We start from the raw sequence: 20,375 nt of genomic DNA, 5'->3' as shown, positions 1-20,375 counted from the left end.
CAGAGAACACATACAGATGGCCAAGAGCCACATGAAAAGCTGCTCAACATCACTAATTATTAGAGAAATGTAATTGCAAAACTACAATGAGGTATCACCTCACACCAGTTAGAATGGGCATCGTCAGAAAATCTATAAACAACAAATGCTGGAGAGGGTGTGGAGAAAAGGGAACCCTCTTGCACTGTTGGTGGGAATGTAAATTGATACAGCCACTATGAATAACAGCATGGAGGTTCCTTAAACAGCTAAAAAAAGAATTACCATATGACCCAGCAACCCCACTACTGGGCATATAACCAGAGGAACCCATAATTCAAAAAGAGTCATATATCACAATGTTCATTGCAGCGCTATTTACAATAGCCAGGTCATGGAAGCAACTTAAATGCCCATTGACAGACGAATGGATAAAGAAGATGTGGTACATTTATACAATGGAATATTACTCAGCCATAAAAAGGAACAAAATTGGGTCATTTGTAGAGATGTGGATGGACCTAGAGACTAAGTCAGAAAGAGAAAAACAAATATCATATATTAACACATATATGTGGAATGTAGAAAAATGGTACAGATGAACCAGTTTGCAAGGTAGAAATAAAGACACAGATGTAGAGAGAGAACAAACGTATGGACACCAAGCGGGGAAAGTGGGGGTGGATGGTGGTGGGATGAATTGGGCGATTGGGATTGACATATATACACTAATATGTGTAAAACTGATAACTAATAGGAACCTGCTGTATAAAAATAAGTAAATCAAAATCAAAAAAAAAAAAAAAAAGAGTATCCCTTGGCAATATGTACAGTGGCTTAGAAGTGGATGAGAAAAGAAGCAGGCTGTTAAGATAGTCTATGGTCTGAATGTTTGTGCCCCCCCCCAAAACCCATATGTTGAAATATTAACTCCCAAAGGTGATGATATTAGTACGTGGGGCCTCTGGGAGGTGATTAGGCCATGAGGGTGGAACCTCCTTGAAAGGGACTAGTGTCCTTATAAAAGAGACTCCAGAGGGCTCCCTAGACCCTTCTGCCATGTGATGATACAATAAGAAGTATGTGACCCAGAAGCAGGCCACACTCAACCACACTGGCACCCTAATCTTGGACCACCAGCCTACAGAACCATGAGAAATAAATCTCTGTTTTTTATAACCTATTAAGTCTATGGTATTTTGTTATAGCAGCCCAAACAAATTAAAACAAATGGAATGCTATTTCATTAGCAAATATAAAATATGACAGCCTGGACCAGGGAAGCAGCAGTCAGATTAGAAAATAAGGAAAGATTCAAAGGGTTATTTTAGAGGAAGAATGAATGACTTTGGTGATTAATTATTATTATTAGTTAGATGTGAGGAGTAACAAAAAGGGCTGAACTTGAGATGGCAACAAGATTGATTTTAGTGACTGGATGATTGAGAATATCATTTTTCCAATGGTAAATACTAAATCTGGATGAGTTTCCTTTGTTTAGGGAAAGGGGAAATGTGGTTTAGGTAGCTCTTAACTTTTAATTTTTTTGATATTCCATTTTACGTAGAACAATCATTTCTATTTACCATACAATTTAAAGGAAGGAGAGGAGAGAAAAGAAGAACAAAGACCAAACAGTTGGTAAGAAAAAAAAATGTAAGAGAGGAAGGAAAAATGAAATGACAGAAAAGAGGAAGGGAGAATTAAAAAAAAAGGATTGAGAATATTATGAGAATGCTGTGGAAGAAATGAACATAGAGCTATATGCACCTTCACAGCAAACACGGCACTCACAGACAAGGACACTGACACACACACAGCTCAAGAACATACCTATAAAGAAGAGTAACAGAAATAAGCTCACAAAGTCCTTTGGACACACTGAGAAACAAAGAAAAGCCAGTCACACCCAGATATTTTCTCTAGACGACTGCTCCCATATTCTGGCGTTGAGCAATACTGCCATTCTAAAAACTGTGTTTGGATTCCTATAAATATAGGTATAAATCAGCACTAATGACTCTTAGTCCACAATAAAAATTTAACCAGAGACCAAAGGATCACCATTCACTTAGCATTGTAATCAGCATTTTTCCATTCAGCTGTATCCACACACTGTCCTAAGGAGTTTTGTTTATAGTTTCTGGAGCTCTTTCCACTACTCATTACTCTGTGATTCCATACAAGGGATTTCTCTTTCTAATCAGCTGGCTTCACACACTCAAGCTCCTGTAATATGGAATCCCTGGAAGTTCTATGAACATCCTGTGCTTGCCTCACTTCCTTATCTTACCACAAGGAGTTACCTTGGAATGAAATGTCCTTCCCCTACCCTTGTCTTCCAACCTAATTTTTTTTTAGTACTCACTATACGCTAGTCCTAGATATGGCCCTGGAAATACAAAGATGAATAGACAGAGACATTGCCCTCAAGTGTCAGCAATGGCATGTGAATAAATACATAGAGTACAATGGATGCTATTTTAAAAAGTGATAGTAGGTAGGGTGATGGCACAAGGGAGGAAGTAAACCACTTTGCCTCAGCAAAAGCTTCAAATAGGAAGTCAGGCCTGTGCTAGGTATTTAAGGATTAGCTGACAAAAATGTGGTATATGCATGCAATGGAATATTATTTGGCCTTAAAAGGGAAGGAAGTTATGACACATGCTACAACATGGATGAACCCTGAAGACATTATGCTAAGTGAAATAAGACAGTCACAAAAGAGCAAATACTGTATGATTATACTTATATGAGGTACCTAGGCAAATTCATAAAGACAGAAAGTGGAATGGTGGCTGCCAGGGGCTTGTGGCAGGTGGAAATGGGGAGTTGTTTAATGGGTACAGAATTTCAGTTTTGCACAATGAAGAAAGGTTCAGAGAAGGATGGTGGTAATGGTTGCATAATAATGTGAATGTACCTATCGCCACTGAGTTGCAGACTTAAAAATGGTTACAATAGTAAAGTTTAAGTATATTTTACCACGGTTTTTAAAAATGAATCAACATTCACCAGAGGAACAAAGCTAAGAGAAAATTTAAATAAGAATACACGCAAAACCATGAACATGTGAAACAGCATCGCACGAGAGTTCTTAGAAAAATTAATTCTAAGTCAGGGAAAAGAGAAGAACAAAAAGTGATCAGATTGGCGAGATATGCAAGGGCCAGATCAAAAAAAGTCTTGTGTCTAAAGATCAAAAACACTTTGTAGGCAATGTTTAAACTTTATCTGATTGTGTGAAACAATCTGAGCAGAATATTAGAGTTTATAAATATCTCTTTAAATGTTGGCATCACTCAGGCTCTGCCCTTACCCCACTTTACTTCTCAATATATACACTCCAACTGTATGTTCTCATCCACTGGATTCAACAGCAATCTATATACAGATTTCAATCACATAGATGTCTCTATCCCCTGGAGCCCTGTATATCAAATCTCCCACTTAACAATTCTGCCTGGGTGTCTCAAAGCACTTCAAAATCAACATGTTTAAGACTGAATTATCTCTCATTTCTACCTTCTCCCATCACTTCTAAGCCTGTTTCTTGCCTTAAAGCTCTATCTAAATAAATGGTATACTGTCAAATAAGTCATCCAAGCCAGAAACCGAGACTTTGAACTCCCAGCACCTACCCCTATAGTAGCGGGCACTCAATAAATACTTGTTAAGTGATTTGCAGATCAACAGAGTGGACACTGCAAAACGGGGTGAAGGTTAGTGCTGAAGGAAGGAAGGAATCCAATAAAATAGCCAAGGAGAGAAATTAGAAGTCCCTAAACTTGAAAAGGAGTCTAAGAAATTAAGCGGAAGTCATACATTTGACAGAACTACTTAAACAATATATATGCCAAAAAAATGTATAGGCATATTGCTTAAATAATCTAAAATACTTGATACACTTGTATAAGCTAAATAAAATTTTCCGATTCTACATTTCTTTCCTTTCTCCTCATTTCCTTTAGAATAATTGAAATATCAGTAGAGTTTAGGCAAATCATAACTTGATCATACAAAAGAAGGGGCCATATGAAAATTTCTGAACAAGTTTACATGTCAATCTTTTTTTAATAATGCCTTCCACATAAATCTACTTCTCAATCAGGCATCTGTTAAATGCTTGAAAACATTTCAAATAAATAAATTGCTTGGAAGTATCCCACAACTCTTTTAGAGTTCCTGAAATGACAATTAGAACCAACTGAGATCATAAAATTCCTGAGTTTAAATGACCTCAGAGGTCCTTTAATCTAATACCTTAAATGCTATTTGTTTTTTGTTTTCTTTTTCGCACACACACACTGTATTTTATTTTTACAAGAGATAAAATAAACTGACACCAAGCATTGTAAATGGATGACCACAACGAAAGCAACAATGATTGCAATTGCCAAACATGAAACACACTCATACTATGTCACAATATTGACATTCAGTCCAGTAATCCTCCACTGTAACAGCTCCTTTACTTTGCAGTGAAAATTCAGTTGTATATTTTTTGCCTCTGAGTTCTTGAGGGATTTTTTTTTATTCAAACAGAAAGTCACAAAAATTATAATCATCCTCATCAGTTCACTCAGTCCCATGTAATTATTTTTTTTATCTTGATCTTCTGTTAGCACTTTTATGAATTCATCAGTTTTCCATTAGAGTTCTGAAAATGCTTATTCATTCAGTTCAGCAGTATAGTCAGTTACCAGAAACCTGTACTTGTCAGAGTCTTTTCCATGAATTCCTCGAAAATGAAACCCTTTTATAAGAACATTTTTGCAAAAGCATCAGAATACACCCAGAACTGTCTGTAAATGACAAAAGACTTAAAAATGACCACGGTTAAAGATTTGATGAAAGTTCATAATAATGCAATTGACAAGGAAATTTAGTTACTTCTGAGATATATATTTTAAAGTAATAACTAGAATTATGACTTATAACATTATACTAGAACGTATAAGATTTTTAGAAATTTCATGTAATGTATGAAACATTTATATTAACATATTTCCATACAAATAACCCAAAGAAAGTTTAGTATTAGTTGTTTGTTTTTGTTTGTTTGGTTTGTTTTTTATACTGCAGGTTATTATTAGTCATCAATTTTATACACATCAGTGTATACATATCAATTCCAATTGCCCAATTCAGCACAGCACCATCCTCACCCCACCGCGGTTTTCCCCCCTTGGTGCCCATACATTTGTTCTCTACATCTGTGTCTCAACTTCTGCCCTACAAACCGGTTCATCTGTACCATTTTTCTAGGTTCCACATACATGCGTTAATATACGATATTTGTTTTTCTCTTTCTGACGTACTTTACTCTGTATGACAGTCTTTAGATGCATCCACGTCTCAAGAAAAGACTAAATTTCAATCCTTTTATGGCTGAGTAATATTCCAATGTATATATGTACCACATCTTCTTTATCCATTCGTCTGTCGATGGGCATTTAGGTTGCTTCCATGACCTGGCTATTGTAAATAGTGCTGCAATAAACACTGGGGTGCATGTGTCTTTTTGAATCATGGTTTTCTCTGGGTATATGCCCAGTAGTGGGATTGCTGGATCATATGGTAATTCTATTTTTAGGTTTTTAAGAAACCTCCATACTGTTCTCCATAGTGGCTGTATCAATTTACATTCCCACCAACAGTGCAAGAGGGTTCCCTTTTCTCCACACCCTCTCCAGCATTTGTTGTTTGTAGATTTTCTGATGATACCCATTCTAACTGGTGTGAGGTGATACCTCATCGTAGTTTTGATCTGCATTTCTCTAATAATTAGTGACGTTGACCAGCTTTTCATGTGCTTCTTGGCCATCTGTATGTCTTCTTGGCAGAAATGTCTATTTAGGTCTTCTGCCCATTTTTGGATTGGGTTGTTTGTTTCTTTAATATTAAGCTGCATGAGCTGTTTATATGTTTTGGAGATTAATCCTTTGTCTGTTGCTTCATTTGCAAATATTTTTTCCCATTCTGAGGGTTGTCTTTTTGTCTTGTTTATGGTTTCCTTTGCTGCGCAAAAGCTTTTAAGTTTCATTAGGTCCCATTTGTTTATTTTTGTTTTTATTTCCATTACTCTAGGAGGTGGATCAAAACAGATCTTGCTGTGATTTATGTCAAAGAGTGTTCTTCCAAAGTTTTCCTCTAAGGGTTTTATAGTGTCCGGTCTTACATTTAGGTCTCAAATCCATTTTGAGTTTATTTTTGTGTATGGTGTTAGGGAGTGTTCTAATTACAGTCTTTTACATGTAGCTGCCCAGTCTTCCCAGCACCACTTATTGAAGAAACTGTCTTTTCTCCATTGTATATCTTTGCCTCCTTTGACATAGATTAGTTGACCACAGGTGTGTGGGTTTACCTCTGGGCTTTCTATCTTGTTCCATTGATCTATGTTTCTGCTTTTGTGCCAGTACCATATTGTCTTGATTACTAGAGCTTTGTAGTATAGTCTGAAGTCAGGGAGTCTGATTCCTCCTGCTCTGTTTTTTTCCTTCAATACTGCTTTGGCTATTTGGGGTCTTTTGTTTCTCCATACAAATTTTAAGATACTTTGTTCTAGTTCCGTAAAAAATGCCATTGGTAATTTGATAGGGATTGCATTGAATCTGTACATTGCTTTGGGTAGTATAGTCATTTTCACAATTTTGATTCTTCCAATCCAAGAACATGGTATATCTCTCCATCTGTTGGTATCATCTTTAATTTCTTTCATCAGTGTCTTATAGTGTTCTGCATACAGGTCTTTTGTCTCCCTAGGTAGGTTTATTGCTAGGTATTTTATTCTTTTTGTTGCAATGGTAAATGGGAGTGTTTCCATAATTTCTCTTTCAGATTTTTCATCATAGTGTATAGGAATACAAGAGATTTCTGTGCATTAATTTTGTATCCTGCAACTTTACCAAATTCATTGATTAGCTCTAGTAGCTTTCTGGTGGCATCTTTAGGATTCTCTATGTATAGTATCATATCATCTGCAAACAGTGACAGTTTTACTTCTTTTCCAATTTGGATTCCTTTTATTTCTTTTTCTTCTCTGATTGCCATGGCTAGGACTTCCAAAACTATGTTGAATAATAGTGGTGAGAGTGGACATCCTTGTCTTGTTCCTGATCTTAGAGGAAATGCTTTCAGTGTTTCACCACTGAGAACGATGTTTTCTGTGGCTTTGTCGTATATAGCCTTTATTATGTTGAGGTAGGTTCCCTCTATGCCCACTTTCTGGAGAGTTTTTATCATAAATGGGTGTTGAATTTTGTCAAAAGCTTTTTCTGCATCTATTGAGATGATCATATGGTTTTTATTCTTCAATTTGTTAATATGGTGTATCACATTGATTGATTTGCATATATTGAAGAATCCTCGCATCCCTGGGATAAATCTCACTTGATCATGGTGCATGATCCTTTTAATGTGTTGTTGGATTCTGTTTGCTGGTATTTTTTTTTTTTTTTTTTTGCGGTACGCGGGCCTCTCACTGTTGTGGCCTCTCCCGTTGCGGAGCACAGGCTCCGGACGCACAGGATCAGCAGCCGTGGCTCACGGGTCCAGCTGCTCCACGGCATGTGGGATCCTCCCGGACCGGGGCACGAACCCGCATCCCCTGCATCGGCAGGAGGACTCAACCACTGCGCCACCAGGGAAGCCCCTGTTTGCTAGTATTTTGTTGAGGATTTTTGCATCTAAATTCATCAGTGATATTGGTCTGTAATTTTCTTTTTTTGTAGTATCTTTGGTTTTGGTACCAGGGTGATGGTGGCCTCAAATAATGAGTTCGGGAGTGTTCCTTCCTCCCCAGTTTTTTGGAAGAGTTTGAGAAGGATGGGTTTTAGCTCTTCTCTAAATGTTTGGTAGGATTCACCTGTGAAGCCATCTGGTCCTGGACTTTTGTTTGTTGGAAGATTTTTAATCACAGTTTCAATTTCATTACTTGTGATTGGTCTGTTCATATTTTCTGTTTCTTCCTGGTTCAGCCTTGGAAGGTTATACCTTTCTAAGAATTTGTCCATTTCTTCCATGTTGTCCATTTTATTGGCACAGAGTTGCTTGTAGTAGTCTCTTAGGATGCTTTTATTTCTGCGGTGTCTGTTGTAACTTCTCCTTTTCATTTCTAATTTTATTGATTTGAGTCCTCTCCTTCTTTTTCTTCATGAGTCTGGCTAATGGTTTATCAGTTTTGTTTATCTTCTCAAAGAACCAGATTTTAGTTTTATTGATCTTTGCTATTGTTTTCTTTGTTCCTATTTCATTTATTTCTGCTCTGGTCTTTATGATTTCTTTCCCTCTGCTAATTTTGGGTTTTGTTTGTTCTTCTTTCTCTAGTTCCTTTAGGTGTACGGTTAGATTGTTTACTTGAGATTTTTCTTATTTCTTAAGGTAGGCTTGTATAGCTATAAATTTCACTCTTAGAACTGCTTTTGCTGCATCCCATAGGTTTTGGATCATCGTGTTTTCATTGTCATTTGTCTCTAGGTATTTTTCGATTTCCTATTTGATTTCTTACGTGATCTCTTGCTTATTTAGTAACGTATTGTTTAGCCTCCATGTGTTTGTGTTTTTTACTGTTTTTCCCCTGTAATTCATTTCTAATATCATATGTTGTGGTCAGAAAAGATGCTTGATATGATTTCAATTTTCTTAAATTTACTGAGGCTTGATTTGTGACCCAAGATGTGATCCTAAATGCTATTTGAACACTTATAATAGCAGACAACTCACTACCTCATTAAGCAGTTCAGTTAAACTTCTAACAATTTTTTTCATAATGAGCCAAAGCTTACCACATAATAAGATTTCAAACATTTGACATTCATGATTATGTATGCTTCAACCAAACTAATAATATTCTATTGATGCAGCAATCCCAGTTCTGGGTATATATTTAAAGAAGTTGAAATCAGGATTTGACTGATCCTGTTGAACCAGGATTCAACAGATACCCTGTGGGTATATGATCTAAAGATACCCACATTCCCATGTTCACTGCAGCATTATGCACAACATCTAAGACATGGAAACAACCTAAATGTTCTGCAATGGATGGATAAAAAATGTGGTATATATAAGATGGAATATTATTCAGCCTTAAAAACGAAGGAAATCCTGTTAATGCTGTTCAATGGGAAGGTTAACTCTCACTTAACTGCTTCTCTTTTCTTCTCTGTTTACCCAGGCAGCATGATACAGTGGAAAGACCTTTGGACAGAAAGGTTGGAAATGCATTTTTGAGGTTTTTTAACTCCCTGAGTGACCTTTGTGCTTTAGTTTTTTCTTGTGAGGTGAGGAAAACAGTCCAGAAGGTTGCCTAAGGTATTCTCCAATTCCACCCCATAGTCTGTATTATACCAACAATGCAATTTAAGCATATTTACTGTAGGTTCAAATAATATGGGGAGAAGGAGAAGCTGAGGTCAGGAGAAGAGGAAAAGATATTTAAAAAGAAGAAAACTAAATGGGTTTGAAGAATGGAATCAAGAAATTCACAATACAAAATACTAAAATTACAAGACAATTCTACTTACAAATGATTGTTCTATGCCAAATATGGTGACAAAAATTCCAGAAGATGGAGGAAACACTTTACCTGATATTTAGTAGCTTCAGTGCATTTAGCAGCACTCCCCTTTTTACATCATAGTCTATTTTCTGATCAGTTCCAAAGCTTGGAGCTCGATTGATCTGAAATTTACAAAGAAAACAATAAGTAAACAAATGTTGGTAGGTCAATCAATATGCAGTACAAATTTGTTAATTTAATGTGGGATCCCCAACCAGTAGAAGGACTCTACAATAAATCTCAAAGCACTATATGGTAGATGGCCCAGTCACCATTGCCACTCCTCCCTTCCCCAACACCTTAAGTCAAAGAGTTGCAAGGAATTGACTGTCATCACTGCCCCTTCCCCCTGCTGCTTTAGCTTCAGACGTTCAGTCAGCATATCTGTCTTCTCCCTCCTCTCCACTCTCTCCAATCTATTACTCCATGAACTCTAGGTCTTAACTTTAGGAAGTTAAAGTGACTCATCCAGACAAAAAGGTTGGAGGGCCAGTAATAACAATAACAATAATAAAAATGGAACAAAAAATAATAGGGATATTACCAATATAGTAATAATTATATTCATGTATGTATTTCCCATATTGAAATTATCAGTGCCCTCTTTTCACTGCTTTCAGATCTTCTGGATGAATATGTCTATTGTTGCCTGAAAAATAAATTGTATTTCTTTCTTCCTGGGTCAGACAATAATTCATCAATTTTCATTTCATTTCATTGAAATTACTCAGAGGATATCATTAAAGGTAGCTGCAAACTAACCTCTATGAGCTTTTCTAACTGTTTAAGGAGTCATGGGAATAACTGAGCCATTTGTGGTTGTTCTTTCCCACATCATTTCTAAGATTTCACTAAGAAGAAAAATAAGAAGTAACTACATATACCCTGAAATCTAGTATACAATATATTATCACTTCAAGAGCTGGAGTGTTTGTTTTTGTCTTTGTTGTTTTGGATTTTATTGTTGTTGTTGTTGTTGTTATGAAAATGTAATTGGGATAGCAGATGTTTAAGAAAATTACTTACTCAATTAACTCAGTTGGTGAGAACACTGCTGAGTTCAAAACTACAGCTTTGCTTCATGACCACCAACTAACTCCACAGGCTATCTCAAAAAACATGCATGCTACTCCTCATAGAGGAGGGTCATCTTATACAAAACCATCAGCACAAAAGACAAGATAACTGACAACACGCATTTTACAACTGGCAGCTGAAGGAAATGCCACATTACACTTAAGAAATCATCCAGGAATACAAATGCCTCTAATTATAAATGTGGCACAAGATCACTGCAGAAAAATTAGAAACAAAAGCCAAACAAACACAGAAAGATCACCAGCAATTCCACTACCTTGTGTCTTGTTAACCATTTGATAAATGGTGCTCCAGATATTTGCTATGTATACATTTTATAATATTCATTTGCCTTCCAATATATCTCTATACTAAATATACTACTTTATAATCCAAGGTTTTCTCTTAATAATGTATTGTGAAAATCTTTCATGTCATCATTTTGATAGTTACCTGGTATTCCTTGTGTAGAATTATGGCAAACTGTATTTTTTTCAATAGAGAAATGCCTTACTATATTATGCCTTTGCTGATTTCTGATATAGAAGGTGATGAACATATTCTTGTCTGTGTGATGTGGTCTCAACGGGAATAGAATAGCTTGGTAATTGCAAGAACATCCATTTATTCCAGGTAAATTTGAAAAAGGAAGTTTATTAATCTACTACTTTAAAGCTCCAAGTATTTCCTCTTACAAGTACAGAGAAAGGGTAAAGTAATATTTTTATATGAAAAAAGTTTCAACCATTCAATACTGATTCAAATCTCTGGAATTTGAAAAACAAAGATAGTTCTGCTACTACATGTAACAGGATTATTAAAAAAAAACATTTTTGAACTGATGATTAAGTGGTTTACTGAAATGTTATCTATCTTTATAGAATTCCTCAGTGCTTCATTCTAAAACTGCAGTCTGGAATTCTGCCAAGCATATCCCTCCTCCAGGATGGTAGACAGTCTTGGTACAACATAATCTCAGACCCTCTCTCTTTTCTATTTCAGATTCTTCACTCTACTCTCATGCAAGAGAAATTGGTCTATCAAGAAATGTACCTACACATCAAATAAACTAATACATGGAAAGGTAGAAAAACTTAATTCAATTAACATTTTGGATTTTTTCTTTAAGTTTTATGAGAAAGGTAAAGAAAAAAATAAAAGAAAAACCACAAATGGCTGACAGAAGAAACGCTGAAAATTAGGGTTCCAGCCCAAGTTCTATTCTATAATGTGGACGGCTTCTTTTGGTTCTCATTTCCTAACCCAACTGTAAAACAAACAAAACCCACAAGTGTTAGAGTCTTAAAGCTCAGCAGCTTGTAAATGCGTGCAAAAAGGAAAATTATTAGAAAGCAAATTAAATTAATAAATACTATTTATTAACCAACCAAATCACAGTTTTATTATCAAGATAAGCACAATCATTTCATGCACACATAAAAGTTTCCATAATAGATTCTGTGCTCCTAAATTAGTGCTGTTTCCTCCGACCAGTAACTTCTCCCAGCCCCAGCCCCTACCCCACTTTCTACCACCTTAAATACTCCTCAGGTGTTCCCTCTTCTGCAAAGACATTTTTTTAACTCTCAAATTTACACATGTACACAGAGAGATTAATCACTCTGCTTGTGCTGGCTCCTTATTCCCTACTTATACTTGTAAATACTAGCATAAACACATATCTGAGTCCCCACTAGACCAGGACAACCTTATTTTTCTTCTATCTCCACCATCTGGCCCAATGATTTGTTGAAATTAATTCAAGGATACTTAAAATATTAGCATTATATTTATACTCCACTCAATTTCCATGTTTTTCCCTAAAAATGTTTTCTATGATTGAAAATTTCTGCAATTTGCCACTACGAATCATTGCCTGCAATTATTCCAGTCAACTAAAAGTTAACATGTTCAGAGGCACTCTCCACCTAATTCCACTTGATGGCGCCAAAAGGTTTTTAACCAATGTATATTAGAAGTACTATGATTGCAGCCGGGAGAAAATACAAAGGAAGATCTAAATAAGATTCTTTAAACTGTTTTGATATAATAAATGTTCATTATCCACAGCTGTTGGTTATTGTGGAGTTTTTAAATGGTTATGATTGATCTGAATATGATGAAAGAATGAATAGAAAATGAAAAGAAGTTATTGTGGAGTTTTTTAATGGTTCTTATTGATCTGGAAATGATGGAGAAAATAAAGTATAAAGAAACATGAATGTAAACAATAGTATTTCTGAGCCTTTAAAAAATACAGAACCATTTAGTCAATTCGGATCTACCAAGCTAATGGTAAGCTCCAGTTAGGCAAGTGCTTTTAAAAACAGGTAAATAAAATATATATAAAATCATTATTCCTTGCTATCCTTTCAGTTCTACTTCATGCATACTGCCTTCACTTCTTTCCCACTCCATCAAGGCTAAAAGACAAGCAACAGGGGCAGAAAAAAAAAAAAATACAGGTAAAAACAGGAAAGGAAAGTAAGAAGAGGAAAACAGCAAAATAAAAGGAAGAAAATGTTAGGCCTTAGGTGAAGGGCCATAGTCCAGAGTCAAGTGCTTTCATATCCAAGGAATGGAGGAAGCAAAATGATAATCAAAATTCTTCACATTTATCATATTTCTAGGACCCAGGCAGGAGCAAAATTTGAATACCTGACAGAACTGTATTTGATTGGAAATATAATACACATTATTTGCTCATAGTAGATTCAACACACACACAAATGAAACCAGTAGCCCTCAAACTGGAAAAGTGTTCTTTCCTAAAAATATATTTTGAGTGTCTTGATCTCACCTATCACTCATTCAATTTGCTTTTGCAAACCTTGATATTACAGATATAACTTCTAACTTCTAAATCATTAACAAAAAAAGAGATAACCAGCTTAAAATGACAGGTAGTTGTTGATGATATCTTCTATAGTAATATTTTCCTTAAAATGTAACTAATCTAGTAAACACTGTTTAGGTAGGTGTTATTTTCCTGACAAAGTTTCCTAAACACAGTATTCTGTGGCCATGTGATCTATGACCATGGAGCTCGATGATCAGAGCCACATACTCTATGATCAGGGAGCTTAGGGGAATTGCTGGATGTGGTACTGTGTGACTTCCAAGGTTTCTTCTGTATACAATATAAATACAAACATGACTGAAAAGGTACAGAAATCTTAGACATTATTTTTATTTTGCCTTTATATTATTCTATATTTTCCAAATGATCTTTTATAATGGAAGAAAAATAATGATGACTCTGACCAAACCAGGGTCTGGGAGCAAGCCCAAAGGCACAGTTCACAGGCTAGACATGAGGGGAGCCCCAGGCACGTAATATGGCCTTAAAGGAGAATTCATGTCACCTGGGGTGTGAAGTATTAACTACTGATTAATGAACTAATTGGAGCCTCTCTCCTCCTAGAGAGTTTGAAGGGGAGACACACTGAAGGCAGGGAACTACAGTCCTGCAGCCTAGGCACCCACGGAGAGGAAAGACAACAACCAGAAGTCATGAAGTGGTAGAGCTGTGAGGCTGAGAAAATAGTGGAGAGAGTAGACAACAAATCAGTAAAAGCAGATCCATGTGTATATGCAAAATGCCTAACCTAGAAATTCACCCAGTACTAATTTGGGAAAAGTAGGATTAAATACACTGACCCACTATCGGAACTGTTCTATTCCCCGAATGCTCATTCTCTTCCTCCCACATACTCTATTCAGTCTTCTGTCTGCTCAGTTAATGAAACAACTGTGCCAAGTACACATGTAAGAAACATTTGTTTTAGTACACAAGAATAGGGATCACAGGGGCCCTGAACCAATATGGCAGAGTAGAAGGATGTGCTCTCACTCCCTCTTGCGAGAACACCAGAATCACAACTAGCTGCTGGACAATCATCAACAGGAAGACACTGCAACTCACCAAAAAAGATACCCCACATCCAAAGACAAAGGAGAAGCCACAATGAGATGGCAGGAGGAGCACAATCGCAAAAAAATCAAATCCCATAACTGCTGGTGGGTGACTCACAGACTGGCGAACACTTATGCCACAGAAGTCCACCCACTGGAGTGAAGGTTCTGACCCCACGTCAGGCTGCCCAACCTGCGGATCCACCAATGGGAGGAGGAATTCCTAGAGAATCAGACTTTGAAGGCTAGCAGGATTTGATTGCAGGACTTCGACAGGACTGGGGGAAACAGAGACTCCACTCTTGGAGGGCACACACAAAGTAGTGTGCATATCGGGACCCAGGAGAAGGAGCAGTGACCCCAGGGGAGACTGAACCAGACCTACCTGCTAGTGTTGGAGGGTCTCCTGCAGAGGTGGGTGGTGGCTGTGGCTCACCGTGGGAACAAGGACACTGGCAGCAGAAGGTTGGGAAGTACTCCTTGGCATGAGCCCTCCCAGAGTCTGCCATTAGCCCCACCAAAGAGCCCAGGTAGGCTGCAGTGTTGGGTTGCCTCAGGCCAAACAACAAACAGGGAGGGAACCCAGCCACATCCATCAGCAGTCAGGCAGATTAAAGTTTTGCTGAGCTCTGCCCACCAGAGCAACAGTCAGCTCTACCCACCACCAGTCCCTCCCATCAGGAAACTTGCACAAGCCTCATCAACCAGAGGGCAGACAGCAGAAGCAAGAAGAACTACAATCCTGCAGCCTGTGGAACAAAAACCACATTCACAGAAAGACAGAAAAGATGAAAAGGCAGAGGGCTATGTCCAGATGAAGGAACAAGATAAAATCCCAGAAAAAGAACTAAATAAAGTGGAGATAGACAACATTCCAGAAAAAGAACTCAGAATAATGATAGTGAAGATGATCCAGGACCTCGGAAAAAGAATGGAGGCAAAGATCGAGAAGAGGCAAGAAATGTTCAACAAAGATCTAGAAGAATTAAAGAACAAACAAACAAAGATGAACAATACAATAACTTTAGTGAAAAATACACTAGAAGGAATCAATAGCAGAATAACTGAGGCAGAAGAATGGATAAGTGACCTGGAAGACAGAATGGAGGGATTCACTGCTGCGGAACAGAATAAAGAAAAAAGAATGAAAAGAAATGAAGACAGCCTAAGAGACCTCTGGGACAACATTAAACACAACAACATTTGCATATAGGGGTCCCAGAAGGAGAAGAGAGACAGAAAGGACCAGAGAAAATATTTGAAGAGATTATAGTCGAAAACTTCCCTAACAAGGGAAAGGAAATAGCCACCCAAGTCCACGAAGCACAGAGAATCCCATAGAGGATAAACCCAAGGAGAAACATGCCGAGACACATAAAATCAAATTAGCCAAAGTTAAAAACAAAGAAAAATTATTGAAAGCAGCAAGGGAGGAACAACAAATAACATACAAAGGAACTCCCATAAGGTTAACAGCTGATTTCTAAGCAGAAACTCTACAAGCCAGAAGGGATTAGCATGATATACTTAAAGTGATGAAAGGTAAAAACCTACAACCAAGATTAGTCTACCCAGCAAGGATCTCATTCGGATTCGATGGAGATATCAAAAGCTTTACAGACAAGCAAAATCTAAGAGAATTCAAAACCACCAAACCATCTCTACAACAAATGCTAAAGAAACTTCTCTAACTGGGAAACACAAGAGAAGAAAAGGACCTACAAAAACAAACCCAAAACAATTAAGAAAATGTTCACAGGAACATACATATCGATAATTACCTTAAACATGAATGGATTAAATGCTCCAACCAAAAGACACAGGCTCACTGAATGGTTACAAAAACAAGACCCATATATATGCTATCTACAAGAGACCCACTTCAGACCTAGGGATACATACAGACTGAAAGTGATGGGATGGAAAAAGATACTCCATGCAAATAGAAATCAAAAGAAAGCTGGAGTAGCAACAATCATATCAGATAAAATAGACTTTAAAATAAAGAATATTACAAGAGACAAGGAAGGACATTGCATAATGATCAAGGGATCAATCCAAGAAGAAGATATAAGAATTATAAATATATATGCACCCAACATAGAAGCACCTCGATACATAAGGCAGCTGCTAACAGCTATAAAAGAAGAAATCGACCGTAACACAGTAATAGTGGGGAACTTGAACACCTCACTTACACCAATGGACAGATCATCCAAAATGAAAGTAAATAAGAAAACACAAGCTATAAATAACACAATAGACCAGATAGATTTAATTGATATTTATAGGACATTCCATCTAACAACAGGAGATTACACTTTCTTCTCAAGTGCGCATGGAACATTTTCCAGGATAGATCACATCTTGGGTCACAAATCAAGCCTCGGTAAATTTAAGAAAATTGAAATCATATCAAGCATCTTTTCTGACCACAATGCTATAAGATTAGAAATAAATTACAGGGAAAAAACCGTAAAAAACACAAACACATGGAGGCTAAACAATACGTTACTAAATAACCAATAGATCACGCAAGAAATCAAATAGGAAATCAAAAAATACGTAGAGACAAAAGACAATGAAACACGATGATCCAAAACATAGAACTGCAAAAGCAGTTCTAGTGGGAAGTTTATAACAAGCCTACCTCAAGAAACAAGAAAAATTTCAAATAAACAATCTAACCTTACACCTAAAGAAACCAGAGAAAGAAGAACAAACAAAACCCAAAGTTAGCAGAAGGAAAGAACTCATCAAGATGAGAGCAGAAATAAATGAAATAGAAACAAAGAAAACAAAGCAAAGATCAGTAAAATTAAAAGCTGGTTCTTTGAGAAGATAAACAAAATTGATAAACCGTTAGCCAGACTCATCAAGAAAAGAAGGGAGAGGACTCAAATCAATAAAACCGGAAATGAAAAAGGAGAAGTTATAACAGACACCACAGAAATACAAAGCATCCTAAGAGACTACTACAAGCAACTCTTTGCCAATAAAATGGACAACCTGGAAGAAACGGACAAATTCTTAGAAAGGTATAACCTTCCAAGACTGAACGAGGAAGAAACAGAATATATGAACAGACCAATCACAAGTAATGAAATTGAAACTGTGATTAAAAGTCTTCCAACAAACAAAAGTCCAGGACCAGAAGGCTTCACAGGTGAATTCTATCAAACATTTAGAGAAGAGCAAACACCCATCCTTCTCAAACTCTTCTAAAAAATTTTAGTGTAAGGAACAGTCCCAAACTCATTCTATTAGGCCACCATCACACTGATACCAAAACCAGACAAAGATACTACAAAAAAAGAAAATTACAGACCAAAATCACTAATGAATATAGATACAAAAATCCTCAACAAAATACTAGCAATCAGAATCCAACAACACATTAAAAGGATCATACAACATGATCAAGTGGGATTTATCCCAGGGATGCGAGGATTCTTCAATATAAGCAAATCAATCAATGTGATACACCATATTAACAAATTGAATAATAAATAACAAATTGAATAATAAAAACAATATGATCATCTCAATAGATGCAGAAAAAGCTTTTGACAAAATTCAACACCCATTTATGATAAAAACTCTCCAGAAAGTGGGCATAGAGGGAACCTACCTCAACATAATAAAGGCCATATACGACAAACCCACAGCAAACATCGTTCTCAATGGTGAAACACTGAAAGCATTTCCTCTAAGATCAGGAACAAGACAAGGATGTCCACTCTCACCACTATTATTCAACATAGTTTTGGAAGTCCTAGCCATGGCAATCAAAGAAGAAAAAGAAATAAAAGGAATCCAAATTGGAAAAGAAGAAGTAAAACTGTCACTGTTTGCAGATGACATGATACTATACATAGAGAATCCTAAAGATGCCACCAGAAAACTACTACAGCTAATCAATGAATTTGGTAAAGTTGCAGGATACAAAACTAATGCACAGAAATGTCTTGCATTCCTATACACTAATGATAAAAAATCTGAAAGAGAAATTATAGTAACACTCCCATTTACCAAAACAACAAAAACAATAAAATACCTAGGAATAAACCTACCTAGGGAGACAAAAGACCTGTATGCAGAAAACTATAAGACACTGATGAAAGAAATTAAAGATGATACCAACAGATGGAGAGATATACCATGTTCTTGGATTGGAAGAATCAAAATTGTGAAAATGACTATACTACCCAAAGCAATGTACAGATTCAATGCAATCCCTATCAAATTACCAATGGCATTTTTTACAGAACTAGAAGAAAAAATGTTAAAATTTGTATGGAGAAACAAAAGACCCCAAATAGCCAAAGCATTCTTGAGGGAAAAAAAACAGAGCTGGAGGAACCAGACTCACTGACTTCAGACTATACTACAAAGCTATAGTAATCAAGACAATATGGTACTGGCACAAAAACAGAAACACAGATCAATGGAACAAGACAGAAAGCCCAGAGGTAAACCCACACACCTATGGTCAACTAATCTATGAAAAAGGAGGCAAGGATATATAATGGAGAAAATACAGTCTCTTCAATAAATGGTGCTGGGAAAACTGGACAGCTACATGCAAAAGAATGAAATTAGAACACTCCCTAACACCATACATAATAATAAACTCAAAATGGATTAAAGACCTAAATGTAAGACTGGACACTATAAAACTCTTAGAGGAAAACATAGGCAGAACACTCTATGACATCAATCACACCAAGATCCTTTTTGACCCACCTCCCAAAGAAATGGAAGTGAACCCAAAAATAAACAAATGGGACCTAATGAAACTTCAAAGCTTTTGCACAGCAAAGGAAACCATAAACGACAAAAACACAGCCTTCAGAATGGGAGAAAATATTTGCAAATGAATCAATGGACAAAGGATTAATCTCCAAAATATATAAAGAGCTCATGCAGCTCAATATTAAAAAAACAAACAACCCAATCCAAAAATGGCAGAAGACCTAAATAGACATTTCTGCAAAGAAGACATACAGATGGCCAAGAGGCACATGAAAAGCTGCTCAACATCACTAATTATTAGAGAAATGTAGTTGCAAAACTACAATGAGGTATCACCTCACACCAGTTAGAATGGGCATCATCAGAAAATCTACGAACAACAAATGCTGGAGAGGGTGTGGAGAAAAGGGAACCCTCTTGCACTGTTGATGGGAATGTAAATTGATACGGCCACTATGGAGAACAGTATGGAGGTTCCTTAAAAAACTAAAAATAGAATTACCATATGATCCAGCATTCCCACTATTGGGCATATACCCAGAGAAAACCATAATTCAAAAAGACACATGCACCCAATGTTCATTGCAGCACTGTTTACAATAGCCAGGTCATGGAAGCAACCTAAATGCCCACCAACAGACGAATGGATAAAGAAGATGTGGTACATATATACAATGGAATATTACTCAGCCATAAAAAGGAACGAAATTGGGTCATTTGTTGAGACGTGGATGGATCTAGAAACTGTCATACAGAGTGAAGTAAGTCAGAAAGAGAAAAACAAATATCGTATATTAACGCATATATGTGGAAACTAGAAAAATGGTACAGATTAACTGGTTTGCAGGGCAGAAATTGAGACACAGATATAGAAAACAAACGTATGGAAACCAAGGGGGGAAAGCCACAGGGGGGTGGGCGTGGTGGTGTGCTGAATTGGGCGATTGGGATTGACATGTATACACTGATGTGTATAAAATGGATGACTAATAAGAATCTGCTGTTTAAAAAAAATAAAATAAAATTCAAAAGAAAAAAAAAAAAAGAATAGAGATCAGTTCTCTTTCTTCTTAAAGAAATGCCTTAC

The 20,375-nt window shown here is 36.6% G+C and overlaps 1 protein-coding gene across 6 annotated transcripts in view; it reads right to left on the bottom strand.

Moving 5' to 3' along the window:
* Positions 1–20,375, bottom strand: part of TTLL7 (tubulin tyrosine ligase like 7) — a 160,339-nt gene that overhangs the window by 55,228 nt on the left and 84,736 nt on the right. For all 6 annotated transcript variants that reach the window (XM_082656213.1, XM_082656215.1, XM_082656217.1 and 3 more), the window contains one exon: positions 9,569–9,663. In XM_082656213.1, the coding sequence (XP_082512339.1) occupies positions 9,569–9,663 (95 nt within the window). The remainder of the gene's footprint in view (positions 1–9,568; positions 9,664–20,375) is intronic.

Source organism: Grampus griseus (assembly GCF_964374135.1).
Source record: "Grampus griseus genome assembly, chromosome: 1".
Lineage (NCBI taxonomy): Eukaryota > Metazoa > Chordata > Mammalia > Artiodactyla > Delphinidae > Grampus > Grampus griseus.
This window is presented reverse-complemented; position numbering and strand designations above follow the sequence as displayed.